Genomic DNA, 16,928 nt, shown 5'->3' on the forward strand with positions numbered 1-16,928 from the left:
AGCTAATGGTTACTTCACAAATTTATTCTCAAACGTGTATTATTGTTATGTATAGATATATTTATATTTTGTAATATTAAACCCATTTTTACGCTCCATCAAGTAGATAATGTATTCAAATCTTAGTTACTACCAGTAGCAGAAGAGATTACGGACGATACAGTTGCACTGACAGTTTGGGCTAAATTGCCTGCCTTTGCAGCTGGATTAGTCTTTGGGAAAATCAAATCAATGTAGCAGGTACAAACAGCAATTAAAGCAAAAACAATCTTTAAAAGTGGTGGTTGTTGTGTGCTTTCTGGATCGTCCTGTTTATTGATAGGATCGTTTAAGTATGACTGTATAGCCAAAAATAATGAAGTCCAAGATAACAATTTATTTTTCATAAACATAGCTGCCATTGGCAAGGATTGTGCTACCATTCCAGTAGCTTCTGAACGTGCCTTGGCTGGTACATGCCTGTATCTATTGATTTTGTTAGTGTTATATTCTTGGATTGGTTCCTCTGTGTAAAAATACAATTAATTCGTTAGAAACAAAATTAATACATACGGTACGACTAAATCTTCTCTGATAACTTTTGGTGCCATTATATCTGATATTTTATATATATTAATTGATAATTGATACTAATATAAATCTAATTAAATTGATGTTAATAATACATTGTTGAGATATCAACACTTTTTTCTTTGGTAGTGCCAAATCGAAAACTACATACTACACTATCAGCTTATCTTTAATGAAGTAAATAATCCTATTCTAATATACAAGTAGGTCTCTTTGTCTATAATACTCTCCCACAATGACTATGACCATGTCAATTGTATAGTTTGAAACATCATTTATATCCTGAGGGTCTGTGTTGACTTTTATTTTTATGGCCTTCTTAGCCAAGTCCCTTACAATTGAACAATCTATATGATCTAAAAGGTTATCAAGCCGTAAAAAGAGCAGAAATATCCACTTAGATAGATTTTCATTGCTATTTGCGCTTAACCATTTAGTTACATATATGAGAAGCTTTATTATCGTAGGTCGGTTTAAATGAATGAAAAAGAATTTGATTGGTGGGGGATGATTGTTCATAATATACTGTCGCCAGGCAGTTGCAGTTTGTGGGATATCAAAAGGTATTTCATTATATGTTTCAACTTCTGACACGTTCTCTGAGATATGACTTGGCTGCAGCTTTAACGACTGAGCATACAGTTCGACAGCTTCTTTCAAGTGTAAAAATTCCTCTATAAGCTCCTTCTTCCATATTTGGTTTTCGATAATGGTAATTGCAACTTCTGGGTCTTTTCTATTGCTTTCCAAGCTTTTGGTTTCGTTCTTAGTTTCGTTTTCGTCAACATTTTCGTTTTTCGTACTTTCTTGTGAATCCCTGTTGGCAAAGTAAATGCACTGGTCTTTTTCCGCTTCCCTTCTGACAGTTTCCAAGTATGACTGAACAGAATCCGTTATGGGATCTGTGATTTCATGGGATTGTGTAAGAGGAAATGCTGCATGTTGGCCAAATGTTGCATCTAGTGGACCTTGAGTAAATGATCGAACATCCTGAGTGCTATGTTCTTCATTGGTATCACTTATCCTAGCATACTTGTTTCTGTAGGTATATTCATCATTCTGGCAATCAGATCGTTTACTCATAATTGTATAACTAATGCCTTTTATGGCAAAGAGCCTTGTGTAAATTGAAAAAAAATGAGTCTGTGAAATATAAATGAGCATCAGCTTTCTGGGTTCATTTATCAATTGGCAATTATTCAATGAGTAAACGACCTAGAAGGGACAGTGATGTTGAATATACTGCAAATCAGGAGTCAAAATCAAAAGGAGTTGTCATACATTGCTCTATACCTCCATGTCATTTAAATCCAGCTAGTTTTAATGATTATTTAGCGTACGAAGCACACATTCTTGGTACTCATAATTATCTTTGTTTAGAATGCCAGAAACGGTTTCCATCAGAAGCATTTCTAAACATACATATTGATGAAAATCATAATCCATTTTTTGAAATAAGCAAAGAAAAAGGAGAAAAAGTGTATAAATGCTTTCATTATTCGATAAGTGATGGGTGTAAAAAAGTATGTATTGATAGACGAAAAAGAAGATTACATATGATCGATAAACATGCTTATCCACGGAACTTCAACTTTGGAATTGTTGATAGCGGAATAGATCCAAGAAAACCTTCTCTATTAAAATGAATTATATATAATCGTTATTTATACTTCTGGTGTTACGTTATCAGACTGCCCGTTAGCATTCGAATCAAGCTTTCTTTTCTTCTTTACAGGGATAACAACTCCTCTTCTTAGTTGTGCTAATATTTTTTCATCAAACTTAGAGTCACAAGTTGGACACTTGCCTTCTTTAGGAATTACACTCATTATACATAAGCAAACAGAGCAAACAAATCCTAGGTTTACTGATTTCCCCGTAATGAAACAACTTGCTCTATAATTGACATTGGAATTAGTCGGAAGTATTATTAACAGTCTTATTGATGGTTCGATAAAAAATGCTGTGGATAAAGTCTGAATTAATCCTTCTGGATTTGCAATATGTAAATATACTCCATTAGTAGCATCTGATGCTTGTTGCAAGTATGAAGAGTCTTTTTCTCCTAATTTAGCTACGTCTATAGGCACTTTCATTTTCTGTGCGGCAAATGTTGTGTTCATGATTGGAATATATTTAATGTCATCGTCATCGTTAGATGAAACTATTAAAATCCTTGATCTCATGGATGTGAGACTTGTAGTATTCGTTCCACCCGTGGACATTGAATTTGAATTTGTTCCCGACGAATTAGTTTTATTAGAGCTTGCATTTGTTGTTGTATTTATAGCTGAGGCTGTTGTTGTAGAAATAGACAGATCCAAATTTAGCATCCTATTGGTATACGTGAGAGCCAAACTTAAGGCTCCAGATAATGTCGAATTACAGCGATTGTCATCAATGTTTTGAGATATATCTGCAAATACTTCATTCAATTTCTCCAATACTGCCTCGTCGACAATTCTAAACTGTCTATACATACCAACACCTACCAAGCTCGAGGTAGAATCTGCCGTTTCCATATTTGAACTTCCCCCATTCTTCTTTGAACGAACTTCATCATAATTTTTCTCGGGATTAGGATACAAAAACTTCGAACCTTGGGGGGTACTAGCTATGAAAGCAACTTGATTGGAATTGTTTAATGAAAGGTGTGCATTAAGAAATACAAGCAATGACTTTGCCACTTCTTGTATACTAATCTGGTCCCGTATCTTGTACCAACTTTGGGGTGTAACATCAAGTACTACTGTCAAAAGAGATGGATCATCACTAGGAGTATCAGAAGAACCTATGTCTGTGAACACTGAGTCAGCTATCGCATCCATTAAGCAGTTATGTTAGTTCTCTAAAAAGTATTTCTATACTGAATCAGATTTTTGAATTTTTATTTTAGATCGCACATTAATACGGAATACTCGAATAATCATGGTACGTGAAGATCTACAAGATTTACTACAGAAATCTATTGCATTTATAAATTATAGAACATAAATAATCTATTCCCCAATATCTTCATACCAGTCTTCTGGTCTTTCTTTGATAAATTTACTCATTAATTCTTTGCAATCTTTGTCCTTTAAATTCACAACCTCAATACCCTTTTGCCTTAATAACTCCTCTGCACCAAAGAAGTTATCATTTTCTCCAAGAACCACTCTTTTAACACCATACATGATGCAAGCACCTGAGCACATATCACAAGGCGACAACGTGGTGTACATCGTACATTTTTTGTAAATACTTCCTTTTAATCTACCAGCATTTTCTAATGTAGAAATCTCACCGTGTAAAGTAGCTGAAGAACTTTGGAATCTCATGTTGTGACCACGACCTAATACAGTTCCATCTTCATGAATTAAAGCTCCACCAATTGGAACCCCACCTTCTTCGTAACCTTAGGTTGTTAGTACATGCAACATAGAAGTCAGGTAAAAAAGATAAATACTATACATACCCTTCTTAGCTTCCTCGAAAGCGATCCTCATTCCTTCTTTGTCATTGAATACCATTTTGGAATTTATTCAGTATTTAATTAAATTACTATTATATCTAACTAAGTAAATTTATTTAACAGGCTCGCATCGTGAAAATTTAGGCTGCGCAGTTTCAAGGCACTCGTTTTGCAGACAAAAGTCACTTATATAAGTTAACAAATCCATTCCTATCTGCAGATATTATCATTTCAAATGGTCTAGTGATTACCCCTATATCATTTATAATATCCTGATGTATCCTAACAGAGTCAAACTGCTGGCTAGCAATACTACTCAATGTAATTGCATCACTCGGTTGAGCAGGACCTTTATCTGTGCTTATTCTTTCGTAATTCAACTGAAGTGCCAGATTAACTCTAGATTTATTGAAAGATGTGGCATACTTGCTATTGAGAGAAACAGACTCTGCTGTATCAAAAATATTCCAAAGAATAATCCGCTTATCCCAAGTTGCACATGCAAAGTAGTTGTTTGCTTTGTTTTTGAACGTCAGCAATGCAGTCATACTCTTATCTTTATTATTATCAGTGTCGAAATCTATATCTAAGTCCGATAAAATGGCATCAATTTCTGGCTCTTTAGTAGCTTGGATCTCATCTAATGAAAATAACTTGACTTTTGGGTTAATGGCATTTGAGCTAAATGTTTCACGGCATTCGAAACTGGGAACATCCCATAGAGATATATCTGATTCGTTGGTACCACCTATCATTGCAAAGTAAGATGTGTTCTCCAGTCTTGCATCTAAATTAAAGTCGTTTGGCATCAAAATTAATTTTTTTATCGGAGACAATTTATCATATTCATTATTTGTATTTAATTTCCAAGACTTTACTAATGTTCTAAACCTTAGGTCCCATAAACATATGTTACCTTTATCTGTACTCACTAGTAACCATGCTTTCTTATGGTCTATTATGAATGATGTAATTACGCCAAGTATTACAGGATTTTGCAAATTAAATTCAACTTCCATCTTGATAATTTCAAATCCTATAATTTTAGAATTAGACGTAGTACCAATAATCCATGCATGCAGCAGAGAAATACAATATTCGACACTTGTTAAATACCCATCCTCGATAATATTCAAGCTATAATTTCTGATCAATGAAAGTCTTGTATATTTGGTAATCCTTTTATTCTTCCCTCTTGAAACATCAATTCTAAACAACCTTAGCTTTCCATCAGTGGTTATAACCAGAAACACAAACCTATTCGGAATAAATTTAATATCAACAATTGAAGATTCTAGCTTCAAAGAGAGACTTTCACGTTTAACTGTAATACTCTTTTCTAGCTTCAGAGTATCCCAAACTTTCATTGTGCCATCTTCAGAGCCAGTTATGAAAAACTCTGAAGTTGGACCAACAGATATACAATTTACTCCATTAATATCCCCATCAGTATTATTTGTATTAATATGTGCTACGCATATTCCCTGTGGTTTCCAAATATTATTGTCTGACGTGGATGGTTTCGAAAATTTTATAATATTCCCGAATTCTGAAAAACTATCCAAGGTAGGTTCAAACTCGACATTATGCAAATAGTTTAACATATATGGGTTATAACCAGTATAACTATGCTTCATATTTGCAGTGATGATTTTTTGGTTATTAACACTAAAAACTTTATGAGTAGAATTCGAATTATTAGTGGAATGAATATGATGATGATGATGGCTAGTACTAACATTAAAAGAAGAATCATGGCTAGTCTCTAATTCTCCAAAAACATTTGCTTGGACAGTCTGCAATGAAACTTTTACCTTACCAAAATTTGGCAAGATAAGCGAATTTAAACCTCGTGAGGCTTCTACATCCTTTTTGGAACTGGGAATGGTATGCACAGATTCAAAATTCGTTTCTGCGGTCTTGGAGTCAGATGTAAAAGGTTCGGATTTATAACAAACTTCGAAGAAAACATTGCGTGGGGTAATATTAATGTCCTTTGGAAGTTCAAAATCATCTTTAGACGTAGATGAAGTATTAGATTTGCTAGCATGAAAAATATATTCTCTTAAAATGAATATCTTCCATAAGTCCCTATCATTAAGTCCCACGGATTTTAATTTTAATACCCACTGTTTATCTTCTGGGGATAATGGAATGTTTGAGTTCGTACTGTCTAAAGGAAAGCCGCTCTTAGATTTAGGAATGTAAACAGATTTCCCCATATTAGTCGAATAGGGTAAAATCTTTGCAGGTGCTTTTATATCATTAAATACCGAGAAGCTCTTCTCTTGCCAAAACAATGACTTGCTAGTTGCATTCGATGACCAAGTAATCGCCAAATTATATATCTGTTTCGATAATGGCTTTGTAATAGATGGATATAACGTATTCCAGGTTATTGTGTTCACATCATACACCAAAAAACCCTTTACAAGAGGATAAAGAAAGCAATATTTATCAGCATCCAGTAAGTTATCGCTAATTGATAGAATCAAGCTGATTACAGACTGCCTAATCCATTCATTCGGAAGAAGAAGTAACTTAATCGAACTAGTCAACAACTCCTTATAGATTGACAATGCATTGAATTCAGATTTTGGATTAATCAACCTATGTTGCACAAAATAATGAAATATTTCCAAGACCTTCAAAATAACAAATTGTTCCAGATCACCCAATGTTTGGATTAATAAGGGTAAAATGTATTGCTCAAAGGATAAAACCCCAACGAATGGGCCAATTTCCAAGATGGACGACAAAAATGCAAGCCTCAATTCATAATTTGAATCATTCAAGTATGTGATCAAGTGCGGTAATATTATATCATTAGTTTTATCAACACCAAAAAATTGGCATAATGGCATTATATTGTTAACTAAACTTATTTTAACCATGGGGTTAAGGTCTGTTAATAGTTTGGAGGAAAGATCCTCAACATCAGAGTCTAACTGTTCTTTTCGAATACTGAATGAATTATAAGAGTCATTTACATTTTCATTATCGTTTAAAAGTTGCGTCGGAGGGAGACGATTTTTCAAGTCTTTTAGAACACTGTTCTTAAAAGTCTTTGACATCATCCAGAACTTCTTTGAAACTATTGCAAGATGCGGCAAACATGCAGCTAGCGTTATTTTGATTAAATTTTTGTCCTCATTCTTTGGAAATATACCTATCAATGTGTGTAACTTTGGTAACAAATACTCTGAAAACATCAATACATTAATCGGGTTAATATATGAACACGACATAAGTAAAGTAGTAATAGATGTTAATGCAATACATGCCACTTCCGAAGATGATGTAAAGTTTTCAGACAAATTGGATTGAAAATTATTTGGTTGGTAATTACCGGAACTGTCAATGTATTCGTCCAATAAATTACATAAATATGGCAAACAACGGTCCAATTTGCAATCATCATTAACTCTCTCCGAAAGTGCAATTATTAGTTCACACGCTTTGATTTTTGAAAAAGGCTGCTTGAATGATTTCATCAACGAGAAAATCAAATTAAGGATAATCAAAGAGCCTTGCTGCAGGTGATTATTTTCCATAAATGTTGCAGTTGACTTAATTATATAGTTTCTTGGCATTCCTTTTAAGTTAAGAATTAATGGCACGAATTTCGAATCTTGTGAAGCCGATAAATTGCCTTCATTAGAATAATTAAACTGCAAAGCATCGGTAATCTTGTCATAACTTTTATAAATGTGCTCAAGTTTTAAATCGCTTGGAGTCAAATTATCATTATCATTTGGGACAACAAATAAATCATTATTATTCAATTCTGACATGAAATCATAAAGAAAATCATAAAAGAAACTAGGAAAACATTTGTCTCTATAGCTGTTGAGTATAGTATCAGCTGATTTTCTATCCTTAGGATTACGCAGAATCAAGTTCGTTATTATTTCTCTAATGTATGAATCATTTATAGTAGATAAGTCAGGAATATACTCGTTTTTCATGTATTTGAATATCTGAGATAATGTAAAAGTAGGCTCTCCGTCCAAATATAACTCAGCTATAACACATCCCAAACTAAATAAATCCATTTCATTTGTTAGCTGATCTTTTCCATTGAACTTTCCAAAATCGTTAATATTTTGAACTGGTTTTATATTGCTCTTTGAGTTATAAAACCTCTCTGGGGCAATATAGCAGAGTCTTCTATCTGACGTATCAAAATAGAAAGAAAATTGATTCGGATTATCTTCTGGAAGATACGTAGGCTTAGTGTAGCTCGCAAAGTCTGTCAACATTACCCAATCCCACGACGTGATCAAACAATTCTCTAGTTTCAAATCACCATGATGTATGCCCAATTTATTATGCAAATCATCTATTATTTTCAAGATTTGGAACGCAAGAAATGCCTTTTCAATTGGTTCCAAAAAGGGCCGCAAAGATATCCTATCATATAAGTTTGTTTTTATCAGCTGTCTAATTAAATAGCCCGCCCTGTCTGTTTCTATAATTTTGTGCCATGGAAGAATATTATTGAACCGATTGAGTAACGACGATTCTTTTGCCAATAATTCGATCAATTGCTGTAAATCTATGTTGTAATTCGAGGTATTGTTGGAAGGCTTTATTAGTATTTTAATAACAATCAAGTTTCCAGATGCATTATCAACTGCTTTAATGGTCTTAAGAAATCGTGAATTGTTTAATAATTCGACATATTGGATATTATTTAGAATATCCACATACGAAGAAATAGCTATTGTCGGTGCCGAGGGTGCCAATAATGACAACCTAGCGCCCATTGTACGCTTTAATTAATGTAATGTTAGAATAAAGAGATTATACAACTATATCAGTAGAAGTGACAATCGCGATAGCTATTATTATACACAGAACATTAATACGCAGTACAACAACTAGACTGTACTACCAAATAGTTTGAAGTACACATACATATACATATATAATTATAAATTATATATAATAATTTATTATAATACAGTTATTAGTGTAGATACAGCACCAGAAGCAATTCTAATTGTGGATTGAAAGAGTCCTGTAAAAGAGTCCTGTAATATAGTATCAATCTACAGAATTTGAGTCATAATTTTCAAGACCTTTGATAGTTTTACCTTGTAAGCAAAGCGAACCTATGATCAAATTATACCTTTAAAATTAAGAGATATCCTATTCTTTGGGTATTTGCAGTTACGGATTTCATAACTATAATAGTTCTAGGTATATTCCGGTGTTCTGATGTGATGCATGGATGTTATTTGCAACCAAAAAGGTTTTCATATTATGGTGATAAAACCACAGTTTTCTAATTCTAACTTTAGTTTCTAGCAAGTCTGTCTTGCTTATAAATGCTTTACTTCTCGGAATGGACGGATAAAACGAGGATAAACCTTATTAAGAGTATATACATGGTAATCGTTAGGCAAGAGACTTAAAGGGTAAAATTGCGAAAAGTGTGGCCAAGATGAGCTGCTTATCAACTAACCCGATTATTAGCTGGTATTGCGTACGGCTTTGCTGATGCAAAATAGTATAAAATCAAAGATGTGCTCTGAAATGATAATCAGCTAAGTAAGGCAAAATGTATGACGAGAGTGAGAAAGACTTAGTTCGTGGTGAGATAGATAATATCTCTGATACTTCCAGTAATTCTACTATCTTCCAAGCAGGGTTAACAGATAAAGAATTAGCTGAAAGTGTTGATAGAATTATTGAGCAGAATCAACGTTTAGTTCCACACAAAGAATTGATCTATCGAGGTGCGGTACTTGCCAATGATGAAGGTAACGTTCTCGATGAACACCGACACCATTACAACGATGCCGAAATAGATCAGCTAGCATTTGAATCAAAACATTCAATAAGGGCACAATCTTGGACCATGTTTTTAGTGGCACTTTCAGCGTGTCTTTCAGCTGTCAACTTTGGTCATGATGAATCGGCAGTAAGTGGGGCACAATTGGATTATATTCAATTGTTCGATATCACCAATGCAAATGTTCAAGGCACAGTTAATGCAGCGCCTTATTTGGCTGCAGGGACTATTGGTATCGGATCTGCCATATTTCTAGATAAATACATTGGTCGCAAATGGATTATTTTCATTTCTTGTATTTTTGGAGTCGGAGGATCCTTGTGGCAAGCATTCAGTCAATCTATGGGTTCTCTATTAGCTGCACGCTTGTTTCTTGGGATTGGGATGGGTTTAAATTCTTCAGCTGTTCCTTTGTTAATTGCGGAAGCTGCCCCAGCAAAGTCTCGGGGAGCATTTTTAATGTTATGGCAGACTTTCGTTGCATTTGGCGTTATGCTTGGAAGTGTATTTAATCGAGCCTTTGTTGATGTAGAAAATATTGGTTGGAGGTTAATGATTGGAGCTTCCTTTGTTGCTCCTATTTTAACTGCTGCCCTTGTTCTTTTTATACCCGAATCTCCCCGTTATTTGCTTTCTATCCATAAGGATGAACAGGCATTGGTATCCCTCATCAAATTGCGTAATAGTGAACTTTCTGGGTCAAGAGATTTTTTTATTTTATATAATTCGTTGAAACGATCAGAAGAAATAGAGAAAATCCCAATAACTTCTCAAATTAACCTTTTCTTTACCAATGGTAGAGTGAAATATGCATTATTAGTATCAGCTTTTAACATGATTATGCAGCAATATTGTGGTGTGAACATCCTTGTTGGTTATACTACAACAATTTTAGTAGGCGCTGGAGTGGACTCAAAAACTGCCATAGCTGGAAGTATTGGAATTGGCGGAGGATGTTTCTTAGCTACTTTCTTCTCTTCTCAATGCATTGATCGTTTTGGAAGGCGAAGAATGCTACTTTCAACTTTCCCTCTTCTTTCAGGATGTCTTTTTTGGCTTGGTGGTTCTTTGTACATATCTGATGATACTTCCCGTTTGGGTTCAGGATTGACTGCCATGTACATGTTCGTCATTTTCTTTGGGCTTGGAATTGGTCCAATCAGTTGGACCTATAATGCGGAGGTTTATCCGTTGAATGTTAGAGTCTTGGGGGTAGCTATCGGCATGGCTATCAATTGGATCTTAGATTTTGTCTTAAGTATGACCTGGCCAAAGATGGCTCAAACTATGAGTGCAAGCGGTGGTCTTTTCTTTTATGCATCCTTTAACCTATTTGCATTCTTCTTCGCCTATTTTTTTGTTCCAGAAACCAAACAATTAACTTTAGAAGAGTTAGATAAGGTATTCTCTCAAAGCCCTTTGAAATTTGCCAAAACTAAGGTTTTACGATTATTTAGAAAAGACTAATTCAACGAACCAATATTTAACTGTGCCAATTTTTCAACGGCCATACTTTAATTTCTAGTTTAGATACTTAGCAATGCTTCATCGAGCCAGAATTGTAAGCCTTTTTATTATTTTGGGCAAATTTTAGATTCCTTTCTAATTAAGCATCTATTTAAACAATCAGGTGAATTTGGCTGTGAAAGAATATTGTAGATCTTATGAATTTTGCTTTCGCAATTATTAACCCTTACAGATTTAAGAGTTCATGCCTTGATTACCAGATCTCTAAAGGCGAGCCTAGTATTTCACATGGAACATCTTTTACTCCAGACGCACTAGGTTTATAAAGCATGGTGAAATTTACTTTACACAGCAAAATTAACACACACTATATTACAATATTAGATTTAATCACTAAATTTAATTACAAAATTACTTAAAAATATATATAACAATAAATTAATAACTTGTAAAAGAACTTAGTTAACTAAAGTAGAAGCAGTAGCAGATTCGTACTTCCAGTTTGGTGGTAAGACAGCAACAGTTCTGTAGTATCTAGCTAATCTGTGGATTCTAGATTCGATTAAAATTAATCTGAACTTAGAGTCCTTGTCCTTTCTGTTTCTTTCTAAGTGCTTTCTGACAGCGACAGCCTTCTTAATCAAGTAGTATAAATCTTCTGGGATTTCTGGGGCTAAACCGTTAGACTTTAAGATTCTTAAAATCTTGTTACCGGTACAGACCTTAGCTTGAGAAACACCGTGAGCATCTCTTAAGATAACACCAATTTGAGATGGAGTTAAACCCTTTCTAGCGTACTTGATGACTTGTTCAACGACATCTTGTTCGGTTAACTTGAACCAAGCTGGAGCGTTTCTAGAGTATGGAGTAGCGGAGGAGGAGATACCTTTACCCTATAATATGTTAGTAAACAGCACTTTCAAAGCAAAAGCACAAAACTATCGAACTATCAGAACAATACTCAGCAAAAATCCTACCTATGCTTTCATTCCAATCACAGAAAATCAAGCCCACGAGAATTTCGCCAGAGGCTGCCCTAATAACCTTACACTTCAATAAAAAGTGGTATCGACCAGTATCCGCAATAGGCGATAGTCAAGTATCAAGTACCAAAAGCTTCTAATGATAATTATTTGCTAGATAATTATCTACTCTTGGTAAGACCTTGACTATTTTTTACTGCCCATGCAACCGAATCGATCCTGAAAGTCACACTAGTTATCAAGTATTGGAATAGTAGTGTTGATTGTTGGTTTAATCACATACAGATGAATGCATACGACCCATTTTGACGGATTATTTCTTGTTTTTTTAGTAAGGAAAAGAAGAAAGAGTATAATAAGTTAAACTGAAAAATTTTTTTTCACCAGATGGTAAGAACGAAAACTTCTTCACGAAGATTGATCTCACACGACCAATTTTCCACTAATAAAATGTGAGTGCTGAACATTACTTAGGGTGAGTATATATGGGAACTAATAATATATCTCCATCAGAATATAGTTGTCATTAGCAAGATTAACGGATGTTATTCTTTCCGTTCTATATATATATATCTTTCTTCCATCATGGTTGAGTTTTTCGAACTCTTTTAGGTCAAAATTCTCTATATTCCCACCATTATGTGAACTTCTCCATATATTTCATAATTTGTCCCACTTAAGCTCAGGAACTGCGTGTGAACCTCAATTGTTATCGATCAAGATCAGTCAGTCTATACATTCTTGTATCTGCAGATACTGTATGAACTCGATTCTGGTAAGAGTCAATGAAATGCAAGAAAAGTATAGACGAAAATGAAGTTGAGTCACTCCTAGCTAATGAACCAGAATTAATCATACGATCAGACCATTATACTTATAATTGGCATTATATAAATGAAGTAGTCGACAGGCTTAAGCATCGCTCTTCATGTTCCAGTTGTTCTGCTAGTATAGTGTATTTATTCGAAGAAACCTGTTTCAGGGAGAGAAGAGAAGTTAAATATACGACATATTTTCATTTAACTGGCATAGTTATATGCGACCACAATTTAATTACAAATGATATACTAGACAGGTTATTAGAAGATTATCGGAGTTCTGAGGACGGATACTGGTATGCGGAGGATGGAATAGTTGTATGTACAATGTCTCACGGGTTGGTCTGGGGTATAAAGAATGCTTTAATAGAATTTGACGAAATGACACAAGATCCAGATTATTTGAAACTCCAGCCTTATATTAGAGAAATAGTTGAGCGGACAATTAATAATTTAAGATTAGTGGCTGAAGCCAACGACCCTCGTGAAAGAGAGCAAGTTTTTCTTAAGCACGATAAGATTGAGTTGACCGACTTTACAGTAGAACTATAGTCAACGAAATTATTTCTGTAATTATGTGAATGATGCATATTTGAAGTCAGGGACTACAGACTTGCATAATGATATGAGAGGCTCTCCGTGTATGATAAATTTGAGTTGACTGATTTTACCATAGAACCATGAGATAAATGCTTTCTAGGACCGTAGTCGAATTTGCAAGATCAGGGCTTAGTAGATAATAGATCATCGTGCTTTTATATACAGAGGTATATAATGAACTGCTGAACCCAACATAAAACAATAGCAGAAGGCGAACAAGAGTCGGAGTTTCCGATGAATGTCAGACCTGGCATCTATTACAGACCTTTTTGTGTTTAGACATATATATTGACTATAAAAAATATATTTACTCAACATAATTTAGAAAATGTCTCCCTATTTCAACTGGTCCTCGAGATCCTCGAAGTCTTCTTCGTCACTTATTTCGATAACCCTGCGTCGTTAGTACATCTCCCAGTAAGCTCTCTCTATTATACGTACTTTGCTACTCCGGCCTTTTCTCTCATCAATTCTACTGACCCTGCGTACAACATCTTGCTCTCTTGGCCACATGTTGGAGGCCTCCAATACAACAATACCAATGGAGTCTTCAACCTCCCATCTGACAATTTAAATGGATACGATAAAACCACAAATCTAGGACTGTTGTCTGGCAATTCTTCCGTCAATTCTTCGATATTGTCTATGACTTGCTCCTCGTCCTCCCTCTTGATTTCATACGATCCTTTATCGATTGTATCTAAAACATTAGTACTATTCTCTCAAATAATAGTTCTAGTTACTTGTCCCACACACAACAATATACATACATATAATAGCTTGCATCTTGTCGACCCTCGAGCTACCAAATCTAAATTTGCGTAGCGAAGTCAAAGTTTCCGATGAAAAAGTATATAATGAGGGAGCCTTTTAACATAATTTTGTTAATATATATATCTTATGATCATTATCTATTATCCTAAATAATCACCAACATACCATAATGTAATATATTCGAGTTAATATTCTATCTCACCTATTGAATAGTCTTAAGTATGGGACATTATCGATTTTGATATTGCGACTTAATCAGGGAAGTGCGGTGTGTCCCAGCACAAAACAATAACACAGAACAAGACGAAATGAAAACAACAACAGTAGTACATAATTAAGCTAGATATTCTAGTAATTATATCTTTGTTGATCAGTACTTCTTCTATTGAATATTGTTGAAAAGTTAACAAAAAAAAAGCTACTTTCATTTGAAAACTGTTCTTGCGTTTTGATCTGAGTTCTTAGTTTCTTATTGCCAACCTTCTATTTGCATTCGGACGTAACTAGCATTATTTTTATTTTATTTCATTTGTATTAATTATTGATAAAATTTGATCTAGTAAACAGATAATATTATTCATATGCCAAAGAGTAAACTAAATATTCCCCTTATTGAGTTTTTAAGAAGTAAGTATTTTATTTTATTTTGTTGAAAGTGTTGGAGGGAGATAAACTAACAATATTTAGACCGAATTTATCTTGGAGCGTATGATTATACTCCACCAGATACGAATGATTTGGTATACTTTACAGTCGAGGATGCATTGCCATATAATGCGTTCCACTTAGATTTTGGTCCTTTGCATATTGGGAGCTTGTATAGGTTTGCGGTCGTGTTGCACAACATCTTGAACGAAGAATCTAATCAGGGAAAGGCCATTGTTTTCTACAGTGCTACATCCCCTAAAGAAAGAGCTAATGCAGCTTGTTTGCTTTGTTGCTATATGGTTTTGGTTCAATCATGGTCACCCCATCAGGTGTTGCAACCAATATCACAGATCGAGCCTCCATTGCAGGGGTTCCGTGATGCTGGGTACTCGAAAGCAGATTTTGAAATAACCGTGCAAGATATTATATACGGTATGTGGAGGGCTAAAGAAAGAGGAATGATAGATTTGACAAGCTTCAATTTAGAAGAGTACGAGCAATATGAAAGAGTCGACCAAGGTGACTTTAATGTTGTGTCCAAAGACTTTATTGCATTCGCATCTCCACAGCAAAGTATGAGAGGCGGAAAGCCGGGGTCGCTTAATGAGCCATTCAAAAAGGTTCTAAATTATTTCATGCTTAATAATGTACAGCTAGTGGTTAGATTGAACTCACACTTATATGATGCTAGCGAATTTACGAAACGAGGTATTCAACATATCGATATGATCTTTGACGACGGTACATGCCCAACCTTAGAGTATGTTCAGAAATTTATTGGCGCTGCGGAGTGTGTTATAAATAAAGGTGGTAAGATTGCAGTTCACTGTAAGGCTGGTTTAGGTAGAACTGGGTGTCTAATTGGTGCGCATTTAATCTATACCCATGGGTTTACTGCCAGTGAATGTATCAGTTATATGAGATTAATCCGTCCAGGTATGGTAGTTGGACCCCAGCAACATTGGCTATACTTACATCAAAATGATTTTAGGGATTGGAGACATACAATGTGCCTAGACAATAGACCTGATGAAATGATTGGTGGATTATATTCATTGGTTCCATATGAAGACTTTAAAGCGAGAATGAAATTAGAAGCTAAACAGAGAAGGTTACAACAACAGCAACAAATAAACTCTTCAGTAAGTCATATGGATTCGTCGTTCCACACCCCGATTAGAAGAAGAAAAATAAGTGGCGCCTTAGCTGCAAAAATTCAGACAGCGGTACCAATGGAATCACCTGGTCAACCTAGAAAGTACAAGGAAGATGATAGCTCGGGGGTTGTAGAAATAATTAACAATTCCGATGAAGAAAACGATATTAACAATGGAACTGTGTCAATGCAAGATATCCAAAGCCCTGTAAGAAAATCAACATATGAGCCCCAAGGCCAAATTCAAGATGCTGAAATACAAGATGTTGAGGGTACCATAGCAAACAATAAAAGAGATCAAAGTGGCAATGATTGGAAAGTATTGCGTTCTATCTCTGTAAATGCAGGTAACCTGCCGGTACTGTTGACAAAGACAACTACAACCACCACTACAAGGACTGTAAGTACTACGTTATCTTCTTCGCCGCACTCTTCACCAACTCAAAATATTAAAATCCCAAAGTCCAGGTCTCATTCAAGAGTTAACTCAGGTATGATCCCATCTAAGAACATCAATAATAGGGTCCATTCTGCTGGTATTAGAAAAGTGAGTGGCACCAATGGAAGAAAGTGTTAATTTTTATTGTACATTAGATAAGCATATCGCAAGAGAAAGTCGAATTGTTGTACTCTTCATGAAGTAAGTATTATATACATT

The 16,928-nt window shown here is 34.8% G+C and overlaps 9 protein-coding genes across 9 annotated transcripts; 3 read left to right on the forward strand and 6 right to left on the reverse strand.

The window, feature by feature from the left end:
* Positions 1 to 122: 122 nt before the first annotated feature.
* AC631_00933 (uncharacterized protein) lies at positions 123 to 590 on the reverse strand (the record flags this gene model as incomplete). Its single annotated transcript, XM_015609763.1, has 2 exons — positions 123 to 465; positions 553 to 590. 2 exons carry the CDS (start codon positions 588 to 590, stop codon positions 123 to 125), a joined length of 381 nt encoding a protein of 126 aa, XP_015469397.1.
* A 172-nt stretch (positions 591 to 762) lies between these two features.
* On the reverse strand, positions 763 to 1,653 carry AC631_00934 (uncharacterized protein; the record flags this gene model as incomplete). Its single annotated transcript, XM_015609764.1, has 1 exon — positions 763 to 1,653. One exon carries the CDS (start codon positions 1,651 to 1,653, stop codon positions 763 to 765), a length of 891 nt encoding a protein of 296 aa, XP_015469398.1.
* A 581-nt stretch (positions 1,654 to 2,234) lies between these two features.
* AC631_00935 (TFIIH/NER complex subunit) lies at positions 2,235 to 3,398 on the reverse strand (the record flags this gene model as incomplete). The annotated part of the gene is made up of 1 exon (XM_015609765.1): positions 2,235 to 3,398. One exon carries the CDS (start codon positions 3,396 to 3,398, stop codon positions 2,235 to 2,237), a length of 1,164 nt encoding a protein of 387 aa, XP_015469399.1.
* A 171-nt stretch (positions 3,399 to 3,569) lies between these two features.
* Positions 3,570 to 4,082, reverse strand: FCA1 (cytosine deaminase; the record flags this gene model as incomplete). The annotated part of the gene is made up of 2 exons (XM_015609766.1): positions 3,570 to 3,967; positions 4,028 to 4,082. The coding sequence occupies 2 exons, from the start codon at positions 4,080 to 4,082 to the stop codon at positions 3,570 to 3,572; spliced, it is 453 nt and encodes a 150-aa protein (XP_015469400.1).
* A 124-nt stretch (positions 4,083 to 4,206) lies between these two features.
* VPS15 (ubiquitin-binding serine/threonine protein kinase) lies at positions 4,207 to 8,793 on the reverse strand (the record flags this gene model as incomplete). Its single annotated transcript, XM_015609767.1, has 1 exon — positions 4,207 to 8,793. The coding sequence occupies one exon, from the start codon at positions 8,791 to 8,793 to the stop codon at positions 4,207 to 4,209; it is 4,587 nt and encodes a 1,528-aa protein (XP_015469401.1).
* A 797-nt stretch (positions 8,794 to 9,590) lies between these two features.
* AC631_00938 (uncharacterized protein) lies at positions 9,591 to 11,291 on the forward strand (the record flags this gene model as incomplete). Its single annotated transcript, XM_015609768.1, has 1 exon — positions 9,591 to 11,291. One exon carries the CDS (start codon positions 9,591 to 9,593, stop codon positions 11,289 to 11,291), a length of 1,701 nt encoding a protein of 566 aa, XP_015469402.1.
* A 458-nt stretch (positions 11,292 to 11,749) lies between these two features.
* RPS13 (40S ribosomal protein uS15) lies at positions 11,750 to 12,578 on the reverse strand (the record flags this gene model as incomplete). Its single annotated transcript, XM_015609769.1, has 2 exons — positions 11,750 to 12,184; positions 12,558 to 12,578. 2 exons carry the CDS (start codon positions 12,576 to 12,578, stop codon positions 11,750 to 11,752), a joined length of 456 nt encoding a protein of 151 aa, XP_015469403.1.
* An 841-nt stretch (positions 12,579 to 13,419) lies between these two features.
* Positions 13,420 to 13,644, forward strand: AC631_00940 (uncharacterized protein; the record flags this gene model as incomplete). The annotated part of the gene is made up of 1 exon (XM_015609770.1): positions 13,420 to 13,644. One exon carries the CDS (start codon positions 13,420 to 13,422, stop codon positions 13,642 to 13,644), a length of 225 nt encoding a protein of 74 aa, XP_015469404.1.
* Positions 13,645 to 15,410: 1,766 nt separating this feature from the next.
* On the forward strand, positions 15,411 to 16,847 carry CDC14 (phosphoprotein phosphatase; the record flags this gene model as incomplete). The annotated part of the gene is made up of 1 exon (XM_015609771.1): positions 15,411 to 16,847. The coding sequence occupies one exon, from the start codon at positions 15,411 to 15,413 to the stop codon at positions 16,845 to 16,847; it is 1,437 nt and encodes a 478-aa protein (XP_015469405.1).
* Positions 16,848 to 16,928: the final 81 nt, after the last annotated feature.

This window comes from Debaryomyces fabryi, assembly GCF_001447935.2.
Source record: "Debaryomyces fabryi strain CBS 789 chromosome Unknown contig00011, whole genome shotgun sequence".
NCBI lineage: Eukaryota > Fungi > Ascomycota > Pichiomycetes > Serinales > Debaryomycetaceae > Debaryomyces > Debaryomyces fabryi.